Source organism: Myxocyprinus asiaticus, chromosome 1 (genome assembly GCF_019703515.2).
Source record: "Myxocyprinus asiaticus isolate MX2 ecotype Aquarium Trade chromosome 1, UBuf_Myxa_2, whole genome shotgun sequence".
In the NCBI taxonomy this organism is placed as follows: Eukaryota; Metazoa; Chordata; class Actinopteri; order Cypriniformes; family Catostomidae; genus Myxocyprinus; species Myxocyprinus asiaticus.
Genome location: NC_059344.1, coordinates 20,424,729 through 20,447,472, shown reverse-complemented (window position 1 = coordinate 20,447,472; position 22,744 = coordinate 20,424,729). Strand labels below are relative to the sequence as shown.

General features: G+C 37.6%; 1 protein-coding gene across 4 annotated transcripts in view; it reads right to left on the bottom strand.

The window, feature by feature from the left end:
• Window positions 1-271: 271 nt before the first annotated feature.
• Window positions 272-22,744, bottom strand: part of LOC127442707 (RNA-binding protein FXR1-like) — a 30,070-nt gene continuing 7,597 nt past the window's right edge. For 2 of the 4 annotated variants that reach the window (XM_051700902.1, XM_051700911.1), the window contains 14 exons: window positions 20,092-20,163; window positions 17,213-17,361; window positions 17,010-17,103; window positions 15,030-15,146; window positions 13,550-13,720; window positions 12,325-12,403; window positions 12,032-12,189; window positions 11,737-11,823; window positions 9,935-10,154; window positions 8,655-8,834; window positions 8,330-8,533; window positions 5,431-5,529; window positions 2,410-2,501; window positions 272-2,038 (listed from right to left, as the gene is read on the bottom strand). In XM_051700902.1, coding sequence (XP_051556862.1) covers window positions 1,931-2,038; window positions 2,410-2,501; window positions 5,431-5,529; window positions 8,330-8,533; window positions 8,655-8,834; window positions 9,935-10,154; window positions 11,737-11,823; window positions 12,032-12,189; window positions 12,325-12,403; window positions 13,550-13,720; window positions 15,030-15,146; window positions 17,010-17,103; window positions 17,213-17,361; window positions 20,092-20,163 — 1,830 coding nt within the window. In that variant the 3' untranslated portion in view covers window positions 272-1,930. The remainder of the gene's footprint in view (window positions 2,039-2,409; window positions 2,502-5,430; window positions 5,530-8,329; window positions 8,534-8,654; window positions 8,835-9,934; window positions 10,155-11,736; window positions 11,824-12,031; window positions 12,190-12,324; window positions 12,404-13,549; window positions 13,721-15,029; window positions 15,147-17,009; window positions 17,104-17,212; window positions 17,362-20,091; window positions 20,164-22,744) is intronic. The other 2 variants (XM_051700907.1, XM_051700908.1) reach the window with 2 other exon arrangements.

Here is a 22,744-nt window from a genome sequence, read left to right as displayed (position 1 = left end):
TATACTTTTGATACAGTGTGTATTTAGAATGTATGGACCGGCCCCACTTTCATTACAAGTGCCTTACTGAAACCATTATTTTACCCTTTTTTTTTTTTTTTTTTATAAACACGAGGAAAGTTGAGTTTTTTTTTTGTGGTGGTGATCAACATTATACCTCAAATGCTGTCAATTGAGCTTAACTTCTACTCAAACATTCCTTAGATTAAACTTTAATAACAGACAACCATAAAACACTGGAGAGAAAAAAAATAAAAAATAGTACACAAAGTTGTCATTCCAGAAATAATTTATTTCACTTCCATTTGAATCTTTTTGTTTTTCTATGATGTGGATAGAACCCAAGAAAAAAAAAAAAAAAAAAGAAAAAAGGCAGGAACCAAGATCAGTAGCAAAATGGAGGTCTCTCCCTCAACCGTGACAACCAGGGACACGACAAATGCCTTGATCAGTTTCTCTGCCGTGGTCAATTGCAGCTTCAAACCTCCCAGCACAGACAGAACAACGCTGTGATGAAATTGGAGTGTATTACAATGCTCACGGATGTGTTTCTGTATGTGTATGCACACACCTGTGTGTGAATGAATGCATCCGTCTCTGTGTTTCTGGCTCTCATCATTTGAGGTTACGCTGTTCCCAAAATGAGTCCTTTACAATCATGACCAACCATCCAAAACAGAGGGGGCGCCCGTGAGGTGTTAACCCCTTCTGCCCTACAGTCAGTTCAGACCAAAGGGCTGGAAGCTATTGAGTGTGTATGCTTTACCTTCCACACTCACACACGCATTCATTCTACATTCTTTCTGCCAGAACTTTTGGTGGATTGCTGGGAAAAGAGGTGCTGAAGCACTTAAAAATGTGAACACCCTGAACTTGTCAGTTTGTTGTTAATTATACGCCTATCTCTCTGGTTCTGTTTGAAAAAGGCCCAGGACTCTGGCATAGAATGAGGGAAAGACATGTGTCATTTTCTCATTTAACTGGAGACACAGAATCCCTTCTTGATTCTACCGGGTTGCCTCCTTGGATCATGTAACGTTCCTCCTAATTTATATGCTCGTGCTGCATCTCTCACAACTATACGTGTACAAACAGACACACTCATAAACATACACAAACACAAACAAATGGATTAAACGGCTTTCAAATAATGCCTTGACAGTGGACGAACGTCCTAATTTCATGTTTGGCATTAATTATCCGTCTTTTCCCACCAATCTAAAACCAGCACTCTTTTTCTGCATAATCCTTTCCTTGGACAAAATAAAAACACCAAAAAACAGGAACCATCTACTTCATCCCATGATCAATGCAAATATCAAGAAAAAAACAAACAAACAAAAAAAAACTCAAGTTTCTCAAATTCAAGGCACAATGTCCCTCCGTTTTTTGCCCTTATTTTCAGAATACCACCGACTCAGCTGTCAAAATCACTTGCGAGAGGCTCCGCCTTTATCAATCGCCTCTCCACTAGTTCCTCCCTCGTTTTGCTAACACTGTTTCAGAGATGCATCTGTTTGGGAGAGTTTTCACAATCCCACACCAGTGAGTTCGAACAAACAAAAACAAAGAATGACAGCAACAACGACAACAAAAACGAAAAGTTTCTCTAAATTATAAGCTAAATAGTCACGTCCTGTTTTCTGTGTTATGTCAGATATTTAAGTCATATACACCAGCTCATTTTTGGCAAGCTTGTCTTAAATAAGCACTAAGTACTGATAGATAGGATAAACATACACCGTTATGTGTGGTTTAAAGTAGATGCGTTCGTCATTTTTTTTTTTTCTCCTCGTAACCTTGTATGAATTCAAGGATTTTAGTCGATTTTCATTCGTCGGTTTAAAGGTTTACGTGAATGCAAGCAGGGGCATAGTTCGCCATGGTGTCTTGCTCTAGACGTGGGTCTTAAGGGGCCAAGATGACTGTTTTACAGCACCCCATTCACCAGGGTTAAAGCCTCCCCAGGGGATGCAACACCATTGCTGGGGGAACACTTGGGAGTACGTTCATCCTTGCTTACACTAGTCCCATTTTCCTGTTGAGGAGAGAAAGAAAGGGTTTAAATATTATATTCCAAGATTTTGTTTGGTGCCGTATGCTGCATAATAGCTATAAAATAACATCTTTTAACCCAAGAAAGCTGTGAGAATATTTTATAATTCCCATAATAATAATCCAAAACATCTGAAGACATTTTTTTCTGTTTCAGTGTTGCCATAGTTAATGCATTTTGCCTTTGTATAAAACTATTGTTTTATTATAGTACTTGAGCACAGAAAATCATCACGACAACGGGAAGTGGCGATTCGCAGTATAGCCAACAACAGTTCATTTCATCACATCTATTTGTTTTTATCTGCACTTTTTGCAGAGGAGAGAGTTTGTGTTATTGCAGTATGTGCGCACCTTTGGATGGGATGCGGGTTGGATCTCCTCCTTCCCTGGGAGGTTCTGTCTGCTCTGGGATTCGGCACGAGAGATAAAGTCAGCAACAGAAACTATATGAACACAGAACACAAGGAAGCACAGTTTGAAACAGTCAGATGAGGGTAAAACAGAAAGAGATACGACAAGTGAACTAATCCTATAAAGTTTTTGGCACAGGGCCACAAAGTATAATTGCCTTCGAGATGTTCCACTTTGAATGGTTCTTGTTTTTGTTTTTAGGCGAGAAATTGTGTCCTCATTCTAAAACTTGATGCTTAATTTTCTGATGCGTGTCTGACTAATGGGACCATTCTGCAATTTCCTTAAAGGGATATTTCACCCAAAAATGAAATTCATCATTTACTTGCCCTCATGCCATCCCAGATGTGTATGATGAGAGAATTTTCATTTTGGGTGAACTTTCCCTTTAAGTATTGCTCTACAAAAGGTAGATAATTTTCCATCTACTCCCCTGGTGAGTTTTTAGTCAAATTAATACACTCAGTTTTCATCTATGACTGGTAGAGTGGTAAATATGAGGATAACAATCCTCATTGCCACAGGTGAGCTATTAAACATTTAAATGGGGAATGCTGGGGTATGGGGAGTACTTGGGATAAAGCACGTGCTTTTTCTATATACACTGCATTTTATCTTAGTACTACGTACTTTTATGAATGTCCCTAAACCCACTAAAAGACAATATCCTCAGGGGGATAAATAAAGACACTTCTACTACTTAAAACTGGTCGAACGATATACGAGAAATACAGACTTTAATGCTGTACAGATGTAGAATACCTATACAGTATTTCTAAAGAGGAATCATAATCACAGGAAACACATCATACATTCAGAAGCTGTTTCTTGTGTACAGAGGACATAAATTGTCATGACAACAGCAAAGTAGCGATTTGCAGTAGCCAAAAAGTGTTCATCATTCAGTAGGGCTGGGATATACAGATTAACCGAGTTGATTTGATTCCAATTCACAAGCTCTCGAATTGATTCCTATGGGTATATTTTGGTTACAATGTCCATTCCTGCTTACACCTGAAATAAATTCTCTGAGCAAATGCTGCTAATTATAATCTAAAATATTAACAATTTTACAAACCAAATTTTCATTTGTTTTTCATCATATTGGACACATTTTTGAATTAGTATTCCATCAATAAATGTCTTAAAATTGCACATATTATATTGCATATATATTTTTGTTACATGTTTGTTCATTTACATGCATAATTTGTACTATTTACAAGTATTTACACTGATATGTAGAACAAGTGCTAAATTGTTTCTTTTTAAGACTACCGGCATCAGCCAGAGAGCACATATTAATGAGGGGGAAAAAAAGGTGTTTCTTTAGCACATCCGTGCTATGTGTGATTATAATAAAAGATTTTAAATTAATTTTTTGTTGTTTTTAATCAACAACTGACTCTAAAGAAAGGGTTTTAAAAGGGACATTATTCAATGACAAATGGACTGTGTGGATCTCGTCTTTGGACGAGCTGAAGAAAAGCAGCCCCAAAGCATGATGCTGCCACCACCATGCTTCACCGTGGGTATGGTGTTCTTTTGCTGATGTGCTGTGTTGTTTTTGCACCAAACATACCTTTTACAATTTTGGGAAAAAAAGTTCAATCTTGGTCTCATCAGACCATAACACATTTTTCCACATGGATTTGGGAGACTGGATATAGGTTTTTGCGGGCTTGGATGTTTTTTTTTCCATCAGAAAAGGCTTGCATCTTGCCACCCTGCCCCATAGCCCAGACAGATGAAGAATACGGGAGATAGTTGTCACATGTAGGGAGCAACCAGTACTTGCCAGAAAGAGCTGCAGCTCATTTAATGTTGTTGTAGGACTTTTGACAGCCTCCCTGACCAGTTTTCTCTTTGTCTTCTCATCAATTTTGAAGGGACGTCCTGTTCTTGATAATGTCACTGTTGTGCCATACTTTCTCCACTTGTTGATGACTGTCTTCACTGTGTCCATGGTATATCTAATGCCTTGGAAAAAATTGTGTAGCCCTCACCTGAGCGATACCTTTCAACAATGAAATCCTGTTGACGCTTTGTAAGCTCTTTGTGGCCCATGGCTCTTGTAGTTACGTGCAACCAAGATGATGTCAGAAAAATCTTACAAGAATAGCTGAGATTTATTTGGAGTTAATCAGAGTCACTTCAGGTGAAGACAGATGTGTACTATTTCACATGAGCTTGATGATTGGTTGATTCTGAACACCCAATTATAAAAGGGTGTGCACACTTATGCAGTTAAATTATTCTACGTTTTTTATTTTTTTTTCTCTGAAATGTGTCACTTTGGTTTTCAGTGGCATTGCATAGGTTGTAATTTTTACATTAAAGGTGCAAAAAGTATGATATGATTTATCTTTGTTTCATTTTTTACATCACAAAAACCTGCTGTTTTAACAGGGGTGTGTTGACTTTTTATATCCACTGTAGTGTGAAATTTGGTGATTTACAAACTTTGTAGAGGGTTGTTGCATAGAGTGAAAGATCTATCTTGGGATTTAAGAATTGATATTGAGATTGTTCAAACAAATATTGCGATGCGTCGGAAAATCTATATTTTTACCCAGACCTATCATTTAGTCAAGACCTGTTTAGATTTATTGTACTGTACTGATCCTGTTGTTCATTTGCACTGTTGTCAGCACAGAACAATTTAACAACAATACAAAGGCAAATTGCTGCAGTAGCGAATAAAGTGATTGATACTTTGAAACTTAGTCCTGACAAACAATGCTTGAGAAGACTAAAAGAACAAAACAAAAACATGGAGCTGTGGTGCAGGGTGCAGCAGTTAGCGCACACACCCCCTACACTCATTTCTTGTCACTCTGTTCGGCAATAGAAGCTTTTTGCCTCTTTATTGAACAAAGTTTGTGGTCAGTGTCTCAGCTTTAGCCCTTTCCTGTCAGTCACTTTTCTTCCAACAATCTCAACCCTTTCCTTCTTGCTCACCTGGCTGCCTGTCAGGGCTGGCAGAGCCTCCCTCAGGGCGGTTGCCACGGTTACGGCGGCGGCGGCTTCTATTGCGACGCTGCGGCCTGCCCTCCTCTTCTGAGAGTCAGAGTGAGAAAATGGGGGAGAGAAAAAGAGAGCATGTGACGCTTGGGAACCAATTTGTGTTCAGTTTATCTGCTTGATGCAGTTTCACGAAATTCCCATTAACCAAGTTTCCTTTGATGATTCTTTTTGACCCACTGGCTTTCTTAATGTGGACAATATTTTCTGGAGATGCCCTCTCAAGCATACAGGTATTCCTGTTTCACAGATGTAATTTCTTACTCAAAATGTGATTAAAGTGTTTGTTGTAAAATAATTGCCGTTATGTTAGTGACTTAAGACGCGAAATATGTAACTTTTTTTAATGTCAAAATACAGTCTAGTATCACAGTTAACTGTTAATTGGCAACTATAAGTAAGCCATTCATGGGTTTACCTCCCTCAAAAGTATAAACACTGACCCTCCCAGGAAACACTGGTTTACATTTTGAGCAACCAGCTCAGCTCCACCCATCCCTTTCTTGCTCAACCTACAGCATGAGTTTGGGGCATGGCTACCTGGTTCAACCATGAACAACCATGGCAGACATGTTACAGAGGAAATTTTTTTTAGCTTTGCCAAAATTTGCTAAAAGACACCGAGACAGAGAACGGAGTAAAACCAGAGTGAATATTGGCGTCGCATTTACAAGGTGGGAGGACTTTATGGGAATTTTGGGGGTTCGATAAAGATGCCGCTCTTGCCGATTTGCTTCTCGACAGGTAAGCTACACTCAAGTTAGCTCATTACTGTCAAACTTCAGATAAATTCACAAGATACTAGGAATATGTATCGTTACGATTACTACAGTATTTCCCGTAAATTAAGTCACACCTGACTACAAGTCACAAAGCATAAAATCTGCGTTTTTCAGAGAGAGAGAAAAAAAAAAACATAAGTCACATAAGTTGCATCTCTGTATAAGTCGCACTGACAGAGGTTGCATGTGGCAGGCACTAGGTCCTGTGAGTGTCAAATGTGCTCCGTGAAGATTACAGTACCTCAGAATCTAAACATCGTATCACGATGTTTTGGGCTTGTTTTAAATGGGAGAATTTGCTTTAAGTAATTGTGTGTATCAGTTTCTAATTTTCTGTTTATGTCTCATGAAAGAAACGCGTCAAGTAAGCCACATCTGTTTATGTATCTCTATACTGTACACAAACAGCTTTTAGTCTGAGTAAAACAACATGACTGTTGTATTCTATTCATTCATTAACGTTAGCGACTGTCTTTCTGTGGATATTTCTGGTTTTTGCAACCCTCTTTCCAGTGTATTAATTATCTGATTCCCTGACTGAATGTTTTTATTACGAGTGTGATGAAACATCATTGTGGGCATGTGAGGAGTTGCGTTTGACAGCGGTCTAAAGTTTCAACACACTCAAGGCAAAATCGTCAGGTTTCGTACGACTTTTCTAAATTTGGCCAATTTGTATGATATTGTGCGACTGCACTCGTTTGAATTCCAATGACTTTCACTACAGCAAATGACATTGCTGGACATCGTTTCCATATAATATGTGACAATTACTTGCTTTTGTCACAAAAAACAGCTTCCTATCATGTTTACACACTACTGATTGGTTAGATTTAGATAAGGGGTTTGGGTAAGGGCATAATATTAATAAGTGTGTCCTTAACACCTCGTGCCTGGAACTCACGCTTACTTTCGCATTACACAACCGGGAATTTGCACGCGATGAATTCGTACGAGTTTATGCGAACAACATCGTGCGTGACCATACGAAATAGCGAACTCGTAAATAATATACGACTTTTCATGAGATTGGGTTGGTTTGTTGGAACAATAATGTTATGATGGACAGAATATTTAAATTGGTTTCATAAAGTACTGTAAATGCAAAATATTCTGAATTGGCAACTTTAAAACGCTTCTACTGTCTCTATGACTGATGTTTCCATCTGTTTAGGTGTGCGTGTGTTTGACCAGCCGACATCAGTTACGTATAAATTATGTATACAAGTCGCTTTGGACTATAAATTGCAGGGCCTTTCAGATGATGAAAAACACCGCGACTTATATTCTGGAAAATATGTTAGATACCAGAAGAACCGTCCTACCTCATGTGCTGGATACCCTGCACTACATACCCTTTTATTTAGTATGGCCTATTTGTTCATAGGGAATCAGAGAATGCGAAAGGGCGTGATGAGTCTGAGGGGTGTTGGCGAAGGTTGTTTGAAAACATACTTTTGGTAATTCCATTTGGTGCCACTAGTAGCCCTGAAATTACATACTTCACCTTTAAAAGAGCATATTTTGTTTTTATACATTATGCCTATGAAGAAAATGACTGGGAAAAATACTTCTGGAGCCAAGGCCTCTTAAAAATTGAGTGGTCACTGTTGTACTCTAGTCAACAACATTGTTGTATTTGCATATTTCTGATTGGTTGCCATGTTCCAAAGTGTTAATCTTAAGCTGCACAGCTGAAGTGCTCCAGGGTTGTTGACCACAATACAGTTGTCTGGTTCACTGCACTTTTCTACGTGTGCTTGGCTTCTTTCAAACAAGATATGACCGTCTGAAAAGACTAAAAAGTAATACATTTACAGTAAGCTACCAGTGAGATGCTGGGGAGAGACCATGAGGACAAACGAAGTGAGATGCACAGAACCTGCTGTCACACTCCACTGTAGTTTAGACTGCAATTTGTTTTGTAAATGATATAAGGGGAAACTGATAAAAGCAAGTGTTTACACTGCTATGCAAATAAAGGATATAATCTGTGTGTGCTCAAATGTTCTTCTTAATTGACCTGTGTATATCAAAATAAAACTAGGTCGTACCCAATCCGTTATCACTGGCTGCTGCCTGACTGTCTGATTCGTTAGCAGCTGCATCCATCAGGCTGGGTTCCTGGTCATTGCGGCGACGACGGGATCGTCTCCTGCGGTTATTTCCGCCCATGCTCTCGCTGGCGTCTGTTTCTCCGCCAAGTTCACCTTCACCCTCCAGCAGAGAGAACGGGTTACAGTCTGGATCTTGGAGTACTGGAACATACACATTCAGTAAAGGAGAGTGACGTCAGGCAGGAATCTGATTGCTCCAAGCATTCAATAATGACTGATTTCCATTTCTCTTAAAACATTTACACAGTCGAGCTGCATCTACCTGAGCTGATAGTGTAAGTGTTTCGGGGTACCGGGCCACCACGGCCCCTGCCAGCACTAGAGCCACCGCCACGACCGCCACGCTTAGAGCCCCTGTCTTCTCCTCCAATTCCTCTGGGCCTGAGCTCACGGTCCACTATTTCTTCTGTCTCTGATGCATTGGACATTTCAGAGTTTGTTCCTATGTGAAATACAAGTCAATATATTATTAAAAATATTAGTTGTTAGATTTAAAAAAAAAAAAAAAGTTGGATGTTTATTTCAGTTCAGAAAATACAGGGTATCTGCAGGTATTAGTACCTCCAATTTAATACCTTTTTCAAAACTTTCCAAAAACAAATTAAGACCTGCACGTCACTTCAGCATCTATCGGGATACATTAGCTACAATACATTGTGCTCAATGCATTGTAGCTTACATACATAGCTGATGTTAGAGTAGAAGAGCTGGTTTTAATGCGGTGTGTATTTTTATGCAGACATCTATATTAGTTATAAAAGTTTTGTATTCTTATGTTCATCAAGAATGATATTTAATAATTTTTATTTATTTGAACCAATACAATAGGCTAATAAAAAGCATAAGTTGTATTGGTTACAAATGTTTGGACTTGCGCTATTGTGTGAATCTGCAACACTGCTTTCTCAACCACTGAGAGTGCTATAAACAGTGTATCACCACAAGTCCGGTACGAGCAAACAGAACAGTTGGTGTCAAATTAAATCATGAATCCACTGGCTTCTACGCTGACACAAAATCATCCTACACAACAGAGGTTTCTGTTGTGAACAAACTTTCCCTAAGGAGGGAAATGTACAAACAAAATACATCGGGAAATGTAATTTAAGAATTTTTAATGACCCGTGGATACCCTGTAATAATTCATTTCCACAAATGGGTACAGAACAGGTTTTTAACGAGACATTTGATATTGTTTTTTTAAACAAACAAACGTAACTGATCAGCCAAAAGTAAAGCACAATGGAGTCTACAGCAAAGTGTCACATTTGTAAGCATGAGCGAAAGCACGATGAAAGCATTATTATGACTACCTGAAGCACTGAGTTGTATTGCCACTGAATTCATAGCAGATGGCTGACAGATGGAACTTTAGCAATATTTTCACAAAAAACATATTTTAGAACAGATATTCGTGATCAGTTCAGGCATATGTTTTTTCATGAATTCAACTTAAAAAAAATAAAAAAAAAATAAAAAAGGCTCTTGAAATGCATAACTGGTATACAAGAAAGAGGAGCATCATGGGAGTCACGGTCTCACCATAGCCAGAGTATGTATTGTTTGTTTTGCGTCCACGGCCTCTTCCTCCATAGGTACGTGTGGTCTGCAAGGAGTTTGAGCTCTCGTCCGTGAGGTAGCCTTTGTCACGCTCACCGGCAACCCCTGAACCAGAGCGACTTGGGGGAGCACGATATCCCACCCCGATCTGCCGGAGCTGCTCATCAATCTGTAGACGCTCAAGACGCAACTGCTCAACCTCCTGACAATCACAGAGTGTATGCGAGAAATGTTTTATAACCTTAAAATGAAACTCTTCCCAGAAAAATACATGGAACTGGTAAGATCAACTATATTATTAAAGGAATATTCTGCATTAAATACAACTTAAGCCTCTTTTAAAAGCTGTTCATTACCACATAAAATAAAATTGTCTCGCTCCACAGTTTGTAATGCACTTAAAATGGAAGTCTATCATTGATGAGCCAAAATGATTTTCTATGTTCATCAACATGTCGCAGATGCTGTTGTTAGAGCTTAAAGGAATAGTTCACCCAAAAATTAAATGTGAAGCTCCAAAAGCACATAAAGGCAGCATAAAAGTAATCCATACGACTCCAGTGGTTAAATCCATGTCTTTAGAAGTGATAAGTGTGGGTGAGAAATAGATCAATATTTAAAGGAATATTCCAGGTTCAAAACAAGTTAAGCTCAATCGACATCATTTGTGGCATAATGCTGATTACCACACAAATTAATTTCGACTTGTTCCTCCTTTTCTTTATATAAAAAAAAAAAAAAAACTCAAGGTCACAGTGAGGCACTTACAATGGAAGTGAACAGGGAACAATTTCTGAACATTAAAATAATCACTGTTTCAAAAATATAGCCACAAGACAAACAATATACGTGTAAACATGATTTTAGTGTGAAAAAAAAAATCACTTACCAACCTTTTCTGTGTAAACAACTTTGCTACCATGACGATGTAATGTCAACAAACCTTAAAACCCTAAAACGACGATTTAAACAACTCTACAACTCAAATAATACATGAGTTTTAACAGAAGAATTAATGCAAGTGCTTTTATAAAATTATAAGCTTCACATTTCTGTTTAAACCCTCCAAAAATTAGTTTGTGTTCAACAGAAATTAGAAAGTCATACACATCTGGGATGGCATGAGGGTAAATGATGAGAGAATTTAAATTTTTGGGTGAACTGTCCCTTTAAAATTGAATATTCCTTTCAACAATCAAAGAAAAGTAAATTGGTCAGATGAAATGGGTGGCACTGACAGTGGTGGCCCTTAATAACATCTTTTAAAAGTAGGATCCACTGCTATACAACATTTATTGGGGAGGGTTTGAGCTTGGTGCAACATGCCTTTGAAAAGTGTCAGTGTGGGTGTCAAATCAGAATGTGACAGCTGCCGGTTTGAAACAACAGCTGAATCCTGAGTCGTGAAGGGATAATGTGGTAAAGCTGGGTAGGGGGAGAGGGAAAATTACTATTTTTAGAGGCGCCTAGTTAGGTAGTATGTAATTCACACTTTTCATCCCCCCCCCCCCCACACAGCTGACCATTCAAAGGAAGCCACCATTTCAAAAGCTTCTCTTCTTTAGCCTGATTATTCAACAGTTATATTGTTTTAAAGTTTCAACATTTGTACTTTTTGGGCCTTGCACAATATCAGAAGTAGCACAGAGCATTTGAAGTCACCCTTGAATGGCGCACACAGCACTGATCATGGATCAGCTGAGAGGCTGGACACTTTTAGGAGAAATACAGGGGCAGAAGGGACAAAGCTGTACCTAGATCAGTTATTAGAACTGGTGACTGACCTGTAGATAGGCCACATGGTATTCCAGCAAGGCCTGGGCATTACTGATGTTCTCTTTAGTTCCAACAAAGATAAAGGGAACCATTCCCTGGAGAAAAAAAAGAAAAAAAAAAAAAGAAAACAAAAAAGAGAGAAAGGGGGTTGCAGTTGTGATGTTAAGCTTAAAATGTTGGTTAAATCTGCATGTAAACACAACAGAAACAGATGCCTATAATGATGTGTTTTCCTCATTGATATGTTTTTATTTAGCTGAAGCAGTGAGGGGGTTTGTTGTATCAGGTTAGCCGCTCATTCACCTCTTGGCTGCTGACAGTGTTGTCTCTGCCAGCCCCCTGCCTGCCTACCTCCTCCCTGGGCAGCTTTTTGTCATTGTCCCCTTGGATCCGGACACGAACCACTCCCGATTTGTCTACAATCTCTTGAATGATTTTACCATTTTTGCCAATAACTTTGCCTGTGGTAAAAAGGAGACTGGTTGAAATTTTTCAGAATTTTTATTAAGCCAAAGTTTGTACATGAAAGAACAGCATCTAGAAGCCTGAACAAAATTTCTGATATTCTGTAATATTTTTGAAGAAAACCTCCTCACCTACAAGGCTCCTTGGCACCTGGAAAGAATCCTCTTTAAACTCCAGATATGTCCTGGCCTGCTTTACTGCCTCTGGAGTCTGAGTCAGAGAGAAGCAACAGTCAAAATCACTGCTGTCACTAACATCTTGCATTCATATTTATAAACAGTCTTTTACTGCATTTATAACATGCTGTCTCAGTTCATAAGATATGCAAGAACTCGAAATGTGAACATGAAACTTAAAGGGTTAGTTCATCCATAAATTAAAATTCTCTCATCATTTACTCACCCTCATACCATCCAAGATGTGTATGACTTTCTTTCTTCTGCAGAACACAAATTATGATTTTTAGAAGAATATTTCAGCTTTATAGGTCAATTCAATGAAAGTGAATGGGTGCCAACATTTTGAAGCTCCAAAAAGCACATAAAGGCAGCATAAAAGTAATCCATATGACTCCGGTGTTTTAATTCTTGTCTTCAGAAGTGATATGATAGGTGTAGGTGAGAACAAATTTGTAGTCATTTTTCTCCCTCTCTCTCTTCTCCCGGGCGAAATGCATGAAGAATACAAATCACCAAAAACACAAGAATGTGAAAATTAAAAGTGAAGATTGACTGAGCAGGGAGGAGAATTTATAGTAAAAATAGAAGTTAAATACTGATCTGTTTCTCACCCACACCTATCAAATAATTTCTGAAGAGACTGATTTAACCACTGAAGTCATATGGATTATTTTTATGCTGACTTGTGATTTTTGGTACCCATTCACTTGCATTGTGAGAACCAAAAGAGCTTCGAAATGTTTTCTAAAAAAATCTTTGTTTGTGTTCAGCAGAGGAAAGAAAGTCAAACACATCTAGGATGGCATAAGGGTGAGTAAATGATGAGAGAATTTTTATTTTTGGGTGAACTATTCCTTTAAGTGTGGTGACAAAACTAAAACAATATTCATTTAATTTCACTGATCAAGTGTCCTGATCAATTACCATAGATGTTTCATTTAATTTGAATTTTAAATAATTTTAAAATTAAAATCAATTTGAAACATTTATTTTTTATTTGTATACAAATGTCACCAATAAGACTGCAATATGTAGCAGATGAAATATTTTAGAGCAGAAAATAACAAGAAATGTTTCACTAAAGTAATTTCAATGACTTTTCCAGGTTTGGAAATCACAATGTTACAAATCTCAGATATTCATGTTTTCCATGATTGTGGGAAAAACACACACACACCTCTCCATAGATCCTGAAGGTGCAGCTCTCTTCCTCCAGCTCAATGGCTGTGATGCCTGGAACTTTGCGGGCCTGCTGGATGTTGGCGCCATGAGAACCGATGGCCAGACCCATTAGATCTTCATGCACCCTCACTTCCTCCTGATATGCAGACGCCAGCTGCTTACTTGTCTGTGATACACACAAATGTTGCACTGATTGTCTGTTTAATTAAACCACAGGGGGAATCCAGCATGACCAGGATCTTTGTTACACGGATGCAACAGAAATTTGTGCACAATGAAAAGTACAAAGACTTCTGCTGAGAGACTCAACACAAGGAGAACTGCACAGACAATCAACTGTGTAAAGAAGTGTGAACTGCTGAAAGATATAAAAGGATTAATTACGTTTTGGAATTCCTCCCACAAATGTGACGCTTCAGGGCAAAAACAACTGAAATACACAGATGGATTATCTTTTTGTTATTGTTTATTTGGCAAGTGAATTTGTATTTCACAAATTAAATTAAATATATAATAAGGGCCATACACTGTACTTTTGTAGCATTTTATTCCCCCCCCCAGGTCTGCTTATAAATGGTAGTAAAGATTTCTTGAACCAGAACAATTTTCCACCCTCTCACTGATCCTTGGTTGGCTGTGTTTGCTACTGTACCTATAAGAGGATATTTTAAATGAACTGTTATAACTGCTATTATAATTGCTGGATATTGAAAAGGCAATTGAGCGTTAAAAATCATTTACTCACCTTTATGCCAATTCAAAAGACTTTCTTTCTTTTGCAGAACACACACACAAAAAATATATATTTTGATGGAGACATGATGTGTTTATATCCACACAATGCAAGTCAATGGGTTCCACAACTCTCAAGGGCATAAAGCAAGCATAAAGGTAATCCATAAAAATCAAGCGGTTTAGTCCGTGTTTTCTGAAGCGATCCGATTTGTTTTGGGTGAGAAACAGATCTTTTTTACTTTAAATATTGACATTTGCAGTCTCCTCGGCACGATTACACTTCCTCACGCTTGATGCAGAGCGCTGTACACACTTTACGTGTTAAAGCGGAGTTACACTTTAGTCTGTTTTTCACCAAAAAGCAATTGTGTTGCTTCTGAAGGCATGGATTAAGCCACTTGAGTTTCATGGATTACCTTTATGTCCTTTTTGGAGCTTGAAAGAGTTGGACCCCATTTGCTTGCATTGTATGGACAAACAGACATATCTCTATCAAAATATCTTTGCTTGCGTTCCGCAGAAGTCAGTCATACAAGTTAGAGACGGCATAAGAGTGAGTAAATGATGACAGAATTTGCATTTTTCATCACTATTCCTTTAATGCGGGCAGTCAAATGTTAAATGTTGTGGAGTTACACTGCATACCGTGTCTGATGGTATATCAAACTATTATTTCTGAAGAGCAAAGGCAATTCTATTTTTCATCTGAATTAAATACAGAGCGATTTAAGCATCTGTACCTCTAAGTGTTTGGTGGCCTCCTCATTGCGGGACATCAGCATGAGTTTGGTGCGAATACTCCGGAAGTGCATGTCACTCAGCAGCGCTGCTCGTTTCACCGTGGACTCGTTTGTGGACTGAGGAGAAACAGATACACACATTAGACACAATAAGTGTCTTTACTTGCACAACAATACATTGACAACTATCATAAATCACATTGAATAAGCCACCATAACATTCTTCACTTGACGTTTCGCTAAGCCTTGCCCTTAAAGTGTTTCTGACCAATCCCATCTTAGCAACTTTTGCCCGGGCCGTCATTTCTCTGACAAGCGTTTGCCTTTTTACAATGAGAGCCTATAGTGGGTTAAGTGTAAGTAGTTTTAAGCAGGGTTTTGTCAAAATGATCCAAAAAATGTAAAACACATTGTTGTCGGGTCTAGGGCTGCCCCCTAATAGTCAACCAAACATCAGTCGATGAGAAGAGTCTTGGTCGACCAAGTTTTGATTGGTCAGTTGGTCGCAGAAAAAAAAAAAAAACTCCACAGGAAGTGGCGAAGTCATGAGCCTCATGTTTGACAGACATGATCGTTTACACGGCTGGTCCATGCAGTAATGAATTATGTCGGGCAGGAAATCCAAAGTGTGGGATCATTTCGAGAGGGTAAAGGATGACCCCAAGAAGGTGACATGCAAACTCTGCAAACATGCAATCATTCATTGACCTCAAACATGGCTTATCATTTGAAACATGCAAGTAGCCTAACGTTAGCCACTTAGCATGGCCGCTCACTCTAACGTTAGATAACCCAGATAAATATGCGCTATTAGGCTTATCCAAGTGTTCGTGGGGAAGCTAAATTAGTACCTCGTTTACTGCATGTTTAACTTTAATGTGCATTTCTCTCTATAAATTAACAAAATGTTCAGACAGTCTCCTTGCTGGTTTTTCTGACACATTCAGAATCATTACCGCTTTTGCTGTGGCTCGTTTCATGCGTGAGCTTGTAAAATTTATATTTGAAAGGCTCATTATTACAGTTTAGTATTTCTCTGTAATGTAGAACAGTGTTAGCAATTTCACTTATAACATTCTTTCAAAGCCCTGGAACCATTTTCTGATGTCCCCCAAAAATTATATTTAATATTTAAGTAAATTAACATCATAAACATGTGACTAGTCAACTAATGGCTTAAACTAACAACTACTAGTCGACTAGGAAAATCTTTGGTTGGGGGCAGCCCTAGTCGGGTCACTTGTAATATTACCTAGAGCGGATACACGCAGTGTTTTCCTTTTATTAATTTTTAAATAAATCTGGAGAACAGCATGCTATGGATTAAAGTGTGTCATTCCTCATTCCCAAATGAGCATGTATAACATCAGAGAGGACACCTACATTTTCTCCAAGGTAAATTAAATCTAATAACTGAATGTTAATACATTTATGTATTGATTCAGGTCTTAATAAAGGCGATAGTAAATACAGAGTCCACACAGCATCAAATTGAGTGTGATTTGAGACGTGGGGGGAAGCTTAGCGCAGGTTCAATTGTCATATATTGTATATACACAACTGTCAGTTGTATATACAGGTGCATCTCAATAAATTAGAACGTCGTGGAAAAGTTCATTTATTTCAGTAATTCAACTCAAATTGTGAAACTCGTGTATTAAATACATTCAGTGCACACAGACTGAAGTAGTTTAAGTCTTTGGTTCTTTTAATTGTGATGATTTTGGCTCACATTTAACAAAAACCCACCAATTGAATTACTCGAATTAATTAATTAATTAATTAATTGAATTAATCGAGTTGAATTACTGAAATAAATTAACTTTTCCACGACATTCTAATTTATTGAGATGCACCTGTACATGTTGTCATATTTTATATTGAATTATTAAGCATAATAAGTGTAAGATTGTGCATGTAAATGTACTCGTGGATATTACAGCATCATAGAGAGACAGTAAGTAGGAGTTTAATACTGACCAGGACAATTAGTTGGTGTGTGGAAGTGTTGTAGAAGATAAAGTTGGCTCCGATTGCTTGCCTGAAGTCTTTGTGGATGTTCTCGGTCAAACAGCTGCAACATTCATAACAAAAAACTGACTCTTCCACAATTCATCAACATATTCTATCAGTAGTTGCACAATAGAGTGGAGAATAATGTACTGTATGTGCGGGTCACTCACATGTCTCTGAGGTCCTCCGGTACAGCAATGGGGACTTTGTAGAATGAATTTTGAGAGTAAGGGCTGTTGGGATTGACTGGCCGGATTCGTTCTGATGTGACAATTTCATTGTATGTGGCATCACAGGCTGCATACTCGATCACATAGAACTGAACGGACAAAATACAATTATCAAAATGCCAAAACACACACAAATAATCAAGAAAACAAAAATCACAGCCTTGAGTCTGTTATGTTTAATTGTTCAGGTCTCATTCAGGTTCTGATTGGTCATTACTAATATTTCATGACCTTTATCTGAAAAGACTTAAAAAAAAAAAAAAAAAAATACTTTAATATTCTGGGTTCGATACAAGTTGTTCAATCGACAGCATTTTTGGCATAATGTTGATTACCACAAAAATTTTAGACTCGTCCCTCCTTTTCTTTAAAAAAAAAAGCAAAAATTGAGGTTACAGTGAGACACTTACAATGGAAGGGAATGGGGGCCGATTCTGTCGATTGAGCTTAACTTATAATGAACCTGGAATATTCCATAAATTTTTTATAAATTAAATAAAATAAAAATGCATAAATGTGAGAGACACACATTAATAGTGTAACCGATTTAATTCTGAGTAACAAAAATAACTAAAGAGTCAGCAAGTTCTCTACTAAGCGAGTCATTCCCATGAATCGGATCAAATTGTGTTTTAATGAATCAATTCAAGACTCATTTTGAGTCATCATTCCAAAATGTTCACTTTGTGTGGCATTTCTCATGTTTTATAATGTTTCAGTAAACATGTTGTTAAATATTGCTGATAATTTCAATGTAGTGTTTTGTTAAAAACTATATAAAAAAAAAATCCACCCCTTCAAGCCATTTCAGCGCAAACACAAATATAATCAAAAGGCTAAAAAAAATCTTGATATGTTTTTTTAAACTATTATTTATAGCACATGTTCTACTGCCTGGACACTAAAGACATTAGTGTCACAATGGCTTCTTTCACAGCTTAGAAGACAGCAAACAGACTGAAGCTGCTCAAAGACCATTTTGTTGTGCAAGACCACCAGCTCAAAATGACAGTAATTAGTCTCTGTGATGAGAATAGTTAGCACAGCAAGCGCTCAGAACGAGACTGAAACAATCTTTCTGGCAGAAGCATTTAAACAAGCCAACATTTTAAGTATCTATTGCCTGGAATAGTTAAAGCTGCGGGAAGAAAATCAATTAGTCCCTCCTAACTAAACACATACCCCATAATAAAACTGCAGCCAACATATCAAATATTAACCTAGAATCCAGTCAAAAGTCAAGCCAAAATTGTCCTATTATTCGACTGGCCCAGTATTGAAGTGAGTGTGTGTGTGAGAGAGAGAAGACAGTTCCCCTGAGCTTCATGTAGCACTATGAGAGGTCTGCCCAGCATCAACCCATGTGCTGCCGTAACTGGATTAGCCACACTGTGTGTAGAGGCACGTTTGACCAGGTATCAGCAAACACTGGACAGAGACACAAGCTCTAAGGCATTAGCAAGTGTAGTTTATGTCTAACAAACAGTTTAAAAATGTTACTAGCAACTACTGTTATGCCATGTAGATGTTTCCATACACAAAACAATTTGACAACTTAAAATAATGGGTGAATCTCATGAAAACATGCCCAGGTAACATTTCACAGGTCCCAATTAGAAAACATTTTTCATAAAGAAGATGAAGCCTAATTTACGGCTGTTTTGTTTGTTTGTTTTTTTGCATTGTGATAATTTCATTACATTGCTGTAATATAGTAATGATTTAAAATTTTGTCTAATACAGTGGTTCTCAACCTTTGACACTTTTACTGGATTTAGCATTTTTAGATTATAGTAAATATGATTTAATAATCTTAAGTGTACTAACTTATTTTAAACCATTTGTAAGTCATCTTGAGGCCCCCTTGGAAGTTTGTTGGCCCTGGACCCCTGGTTGAGAACCATTGGTCTAAATCTATGCTTCTTTATTTAAAGTTGCAATCAGTACAATTTTGGTTTATGTTGCACTGACACCTAGCGGCGTAGATACAGCATTATGCAAAAACAGAAGTTCTGAATTACCGATGTCAATATAAATATGCTCTCTTCGCAGACAGCCATGATTAGTTTAATCTGTGAGTGAACGCATACAATTACAGGTGATTGAGATAAAGTGAGTAATACTCAGCTAGTCATTTAATCTCCACATGGCGGCACTCATGAATGTATAACTAGCACCATACGCATGTAGAATGAAGCAGGTTTTTCTTTAAGACTGATATGACTAATCTTCATCTCATGTCATCATTTCAATCATATTTAAAAAAAAAAACTGTTCTACCATCTCTTTGAGTTTACAAGTTAAGCAACTTGTTTTTTGTTTTTGTCTTTTTTTTGTCTTTTATGTTTTTGTTGTGGTTTATTGTCATACAGTAATGCTCAGACAAAGTGATTGATGTATGTATCATGAAATCAGAGACCCTCCCCTCCAAATCCAAACATTGCTCACATCAGAAGCATCTGAGTGACCAGGTGTAAACAGTGATGTATCTCACCTGACCACATGTGATCGGATCACCCGGGACGCATCTTAATATCAGGTGTAAATGGGGTCCATAAATGAGACAACGCCAGTGTTTATTGGTAACTGGGTCAGTGCTGCAGATGTGTGTGTTAATGGCCTACTGGAGTAGAGAGTCCCTAAAAGACCTGAAACGTCTGCTATCAAAATTCATATGTTCACTTTGGACTCAAGCACGGAGACCGAATGAGTGAATAATGAGAGAGAATACTTCAAATGCAGACCCTGTAACCCACATCCGACAAAACACATGCTCATGTGCGCAGTAAAGGCCCCTCGTACACCTGGTCTCGACTCACCTCTCCCTTCATCATCCGCACCCTTGCCAGCCACCAGCCGCATGGCTCCTGCTCATTGGCTCTTGAGTAAACCTGCAAGAGAAAGAGCAGGTCAGCAAAGGTTGGGGCAGGTGTGTGTGTGTGTGTGTGTGTGTGTGTGTGTGTGTTAAAGAACACTGAAAGGAATGGCCAGGTGAGTTTGTATGTACAAGAAAGCAAGAAATGAATCAATGCTCTGTTTGTAGTGTAGAGAGTGTGTGACTGAACAGTGTGAACAAGGTATGTTTGTAACTGTGAAAGTTGCACAGGTATAGGGCAGATAAACAATGTTGTACACTTTGAGATGGAAAGGCAGGAAAAATGGTCCACATCCAAATTGAAAGGCATCACTCTTAAAGACGACGTGAATTTAAAATTGGCCATCGGTGCATGCTGTTCTACAAAAAAAACCCCACATCTTTTCATCTTTTATCAAACTGTACTAACATGTAATATTTACATGTCTTGGGTCAAAAAAAATTATTATCTATAACAACAACTGTTCTGCTGATGTTAAATAAATACAAATATAAAAAATCATATTATCCAATAATATCTTGGCCCATTTTTCAGGGTCCAATCAAATCTTGCAAAAAACATTTTTTTTAAACATTTTGTTTTATACATCACATGATGGAAGTTAATGTATTGCAAATGACCCATTAAGTCTTTAAAGTGAGACCTGTGCTTAGTGTACAGCAAGGAAAATTATTAAGTGATGTAAGATGATGCATTTCAAATTTGAGATGTTTTTAAAGCACAGCATTTCAAAGAGGTGTTTTGGGTGATGCGTCAGATGTGCTACGAGAGCCTTTTTAAAGGGATAGTTCACCCAAAAATGAAAATTCTCTCATTATTTACTCACCCTCATATCATCTCAAATGTGTATGACTTACTTGCTTCAACAGAACACATTTAAAGAAAAACAGAAAGAAATCTTAGCTCAGTAGGTCCTTAAAATGCAAGTGAATGGAGATTTCTCTTTTGAAGCACCAAAAAAATAAAAAAATAAAATCAAATAAAAAAAAAAAAGTCAGCATAAACATCATCCATACACCTCCAGCGGTTAAAGTCTTCTAAAGTTCAACGATCACTTTTAGTGTGAAAAAAAAAGATCCAAGATTACATCCATATCGCCATTGAAGGTAATTGCATGGTTTAACATTTATCCCCAAACAGTTTAAATGCCCCAAAGAGGTTTAAATACACTATATGGCCAAAAGTTTGTGGACACCCCCTTCTAATTAACGAATTTGGTTACTCCATTAAATCCAGTAAAGAAAAATCTTAATGTTTCTTTATGTAATGGCTTGGGCTTTGGTTCGAGGTGTTTTTGTATTATTTTATGTTTTAATCACAGATGTATGAGTTGCGTTCACAATGAACTGCTCTGTTGAAATAAAGCGAACTGAACTCAAAGCACCTCCTGAGCTGAGATGTCGGAGGTCATATGCAGCACTCATAGACGATACTGTTCTTGCAACAAAAAACAAAAAATATCAGAAGACTGAAACAAGAGTGAGAACCTTTTAGATGCACGTGTTCCACGAGACTGCACGCCTCTGTATCAGCGCGTCATATATGCACATAGATGTCTTTTCTGTCATCTGTTCTTAATAATATAATAAAGTGTTTCTTCAAGCGCGTCTATGGGCAAATTATATGTAATATTAATTTGATAATAGTCTAATAATAATAATAATTTAATGGGAAATCGAGCCAAATATCGCCTTGACATTGTCAAAGGCATCAGCTATTGGTGATCACTGTGACCATCGTCGATCCCAGAGATCATCGTCTGTTGGCACAACCCTAATGTGCATTTCTCTCTATAAATTAACAAAATGTTCAGACTGTCTCCTTGCTGGTTTTTCCGACACATTCAGAATCATTACCGCTTTTGCCGGTGTCGCTGCGGCTCGCTTCGTGCATGTGCTTGTAAAATGTATATTTTAAAGGCTCATTATTACGGTTTAGTTTTTCTCTGTAATGTAGAAGTGTTAGCAGTGTTACTTATACATAACATTCTTTCTCAGCCCTGGAACTCAAACCATTTTCTGATTCCCCCCAAAATATATATGCAAGTAATTAAATTAATATCATAAATGTGCGACTAGTCAACTAATAGCTTAAATTAATGACTACTAGTCGACTAGCAAAATCTTTGGTCGGGGGCAGCCCTAGTGCACACAAAATAAGCCTAGAGTGTAGCCTTCCATAAAACTTTGATATAGATTTACGGTCCTTTCACCTGTTTGTAGGCTTAATTTTTTCTCATTTCTTTTAATGTTTGTATTTGTAGGCTATTTAATATTTGCTGCAAAATGTGTGCTTGACATTTCACAATTGCTTGACACCTCGTGCCTCCAGAATAACATTGTTATACCTGCACACTGCACAGACATAGGCTAAACGAAAATTCTGTTTCAGCAGAATGTCAGAAATACCAGGAGAAACCAAAGTTAAAAACACATTTCACAGTTAATGCAGCCTACATATCCAGCTTCATCTTGTGAGAAAAAAAATAAAGAAAATATCAATAATATAAATTAAATAGTAATAATTATTATTAGGCTACAATAATAATAATAATAACAAGAATATAAATAGGCCTATCTGAGGCATATTTTATATA